This window comes from Galeopterus variegatus, unplaced genomic scaffold, assembly GCF_000696425.1.
Source record: "Galeopterus variegatus unplaced genomic scaffold, G_variegatus-3.0.2 Scaffold7745, whole genome shotgun sequence".
NCBI lineage: Eukaryota > Metazoa > Chordata > Mammalia > Dermoptera > Cynocephalidae > Galeopterus > Galeopterus variegatus.
This window is the reverse complement of record NW_007733856.1, coordinates 57,161-58,928: the sequence shown is the minus strand read 5'-3', so window position 1 is coordinate 58,928 and position 1,768 is coordinate 57,161. Positions and strand designations below refer to the sequence as shown.

Genomic DNA, 1,768 nt, shown 5'->3' with positions numbered 1-1,768 from the left:
TGACGTCCCCGGCAGGGAGCGGGTGGCAGGTGCAGCTGCAGGTTGGGTCTGTGCTGGCCCCAGAATCTTCAGCCGCCAGGCTGCCCCGGACAGAAGCAGAGATTGGGTTGAAAAGGCAAAGGAAGCCAACCAGGAGGGAACTGAGCAGGAAAACCGGTCAAAGGCCACCTTGGGCCAAGGGTTAGTCCTGCCATGGTCCCCATGGCCGTGGTCCCTCAACTCACTGGCTGTGCATTGCTGCTTTAGGAAACTTAACACTTAAATTGATTTTTACTCCCATCCCATTTACTTTTATTCCTTTTTTAAAAAAAATTTCTAATGACTTTAAACTCAAACACATCATAGAACATTTCTTTCCTGGATGCCTGCATTGAAAATTTGAGAAGTAACGTTTCTGTTTAGATATGCCTTTTCATATATTTTCATAATGTTTTGGGGAATTATATATTTTTTACCCAGTTAGGTTTCCCCAAATAAAAATGCCACATTACATCAATGCATTTGAATCAAATATATGTAAAATTATGTACACATGAATATTTCTGTGTGGGGGGAAGGGAAAAGGGGAGAGAGAGAGAAAGAAAGAAGAAAGAACTATCTGGAAGCACTCAAGTGTGTGATTTAGCCTGTACTCATGTGACACCTGGAAACATTTAGATGACTTCACCTTTTTTAGTCAAAGATTTGATAGGTTGAAACAAGTACGTGTTCTTCTGGTTACTGTTATAACCAATGCTTGAGGGCTAACCATAAATAACAAAATGTCTTATTATTTTTCATGCATGCAGAGCAGCCAGCAAGCTGTTGGAACACAGGGCTCACGTTTTGAAGCGTCAGGTCACGGATGTTTGCCGAGACTGCTCTCAGCCAGTCGGCGCTGTCCTGGGCTGTGTAAAACTGAAGGATCCCTGTGCTGACTCCGTCCAGCGCCAGCACCTCGAATGCAGTCGACCTGCGGGTAGGAGGATGGGGGACACTGTCTGAAGAGGTCCCCACAGGGAGGACAGCGGGGAACATCGTGTTCATTAGACTTGGTGGCAGGAGGCGCTTCCACTACAGGGTTGCTCAGTGTTGGACTATTACCCACTGTCAGAAACATAGTAAGCAATTGGTATCACATAACGCATGTGTTTCTGTATATTAAGTGGGTTTCCTGAAATAAAGATCAAAACTTTGAACTCTCTCACTAACATGAGTTATTTCTAATTCCATAAAAATATAAAAAGCAATTCGTACGGGAAAGAACACTTGCTGTTGTAGAAATTTTGGTTTTGCTTTGTTTTGTTTTGGGTGGGGCAGGGCTGTCCTCTAGACAGGCAGCAGCGGGCCCAGGGGCCCAAAACCACACAAGGGTGCCCTGGGAGGGCAGCGTGCAAGGAAAGGCCAGCCTCTGACTCTGCTGCCCTCTCTCCCACTTCCAGCACCATCTCTCACATTTTGGTCCCTATGCTGGAGCGTTACTGTGCAGATTTCCATCAGCACCTGCACTTTCCATCATTAAAAGTTAAGATCACCTGTAACTGGCTGCTAGGAAGGAAAGGAGGAAGAGGGAAGAAGGAAGAAATGAAGGAAAGAAAGACAGACTAGACCACAACAATGTGTCGACCTTTCAGAAGGAGAGAACCAACCTCAGGATATAGAGATGGGCGGAGGGGTGAGGGGGTGTGGGAAGTGATAGGTCGGGCAAAGGGCATCAAGAAATATCACAATTTAGGGGCCGGCCCGGTGGCGCACTGGATAAGTGCGCCGCTTGGGAAGCGCGGCGGCG

General features: G+C 46.8%; 1 protein-coding gene across 1 annotated transcript in view; it reads right to left on the bottom strand.

Annotated features, from left to right (window-relative positions):
- The window catches only part of LOC103607826 (gamma-2-syntrophin-like), a gene marked incomplete at its 3' end in the record, with an annotated part of 85,238 nt that overhangs the window by 39,823 nt on the left and 43,647 nt on the right, over nt 1-1,768 (bottom strand). Inside the window, exon 3 of the mRNA XM_008592295.1 lies at nt 823-952. Coding sequence (XP_008590517.1) covers nt 823-952 — 130 coding nt within the window. The remainder of the gene's footprint in view (nt 1-822; nt 953-1,768) is intronic.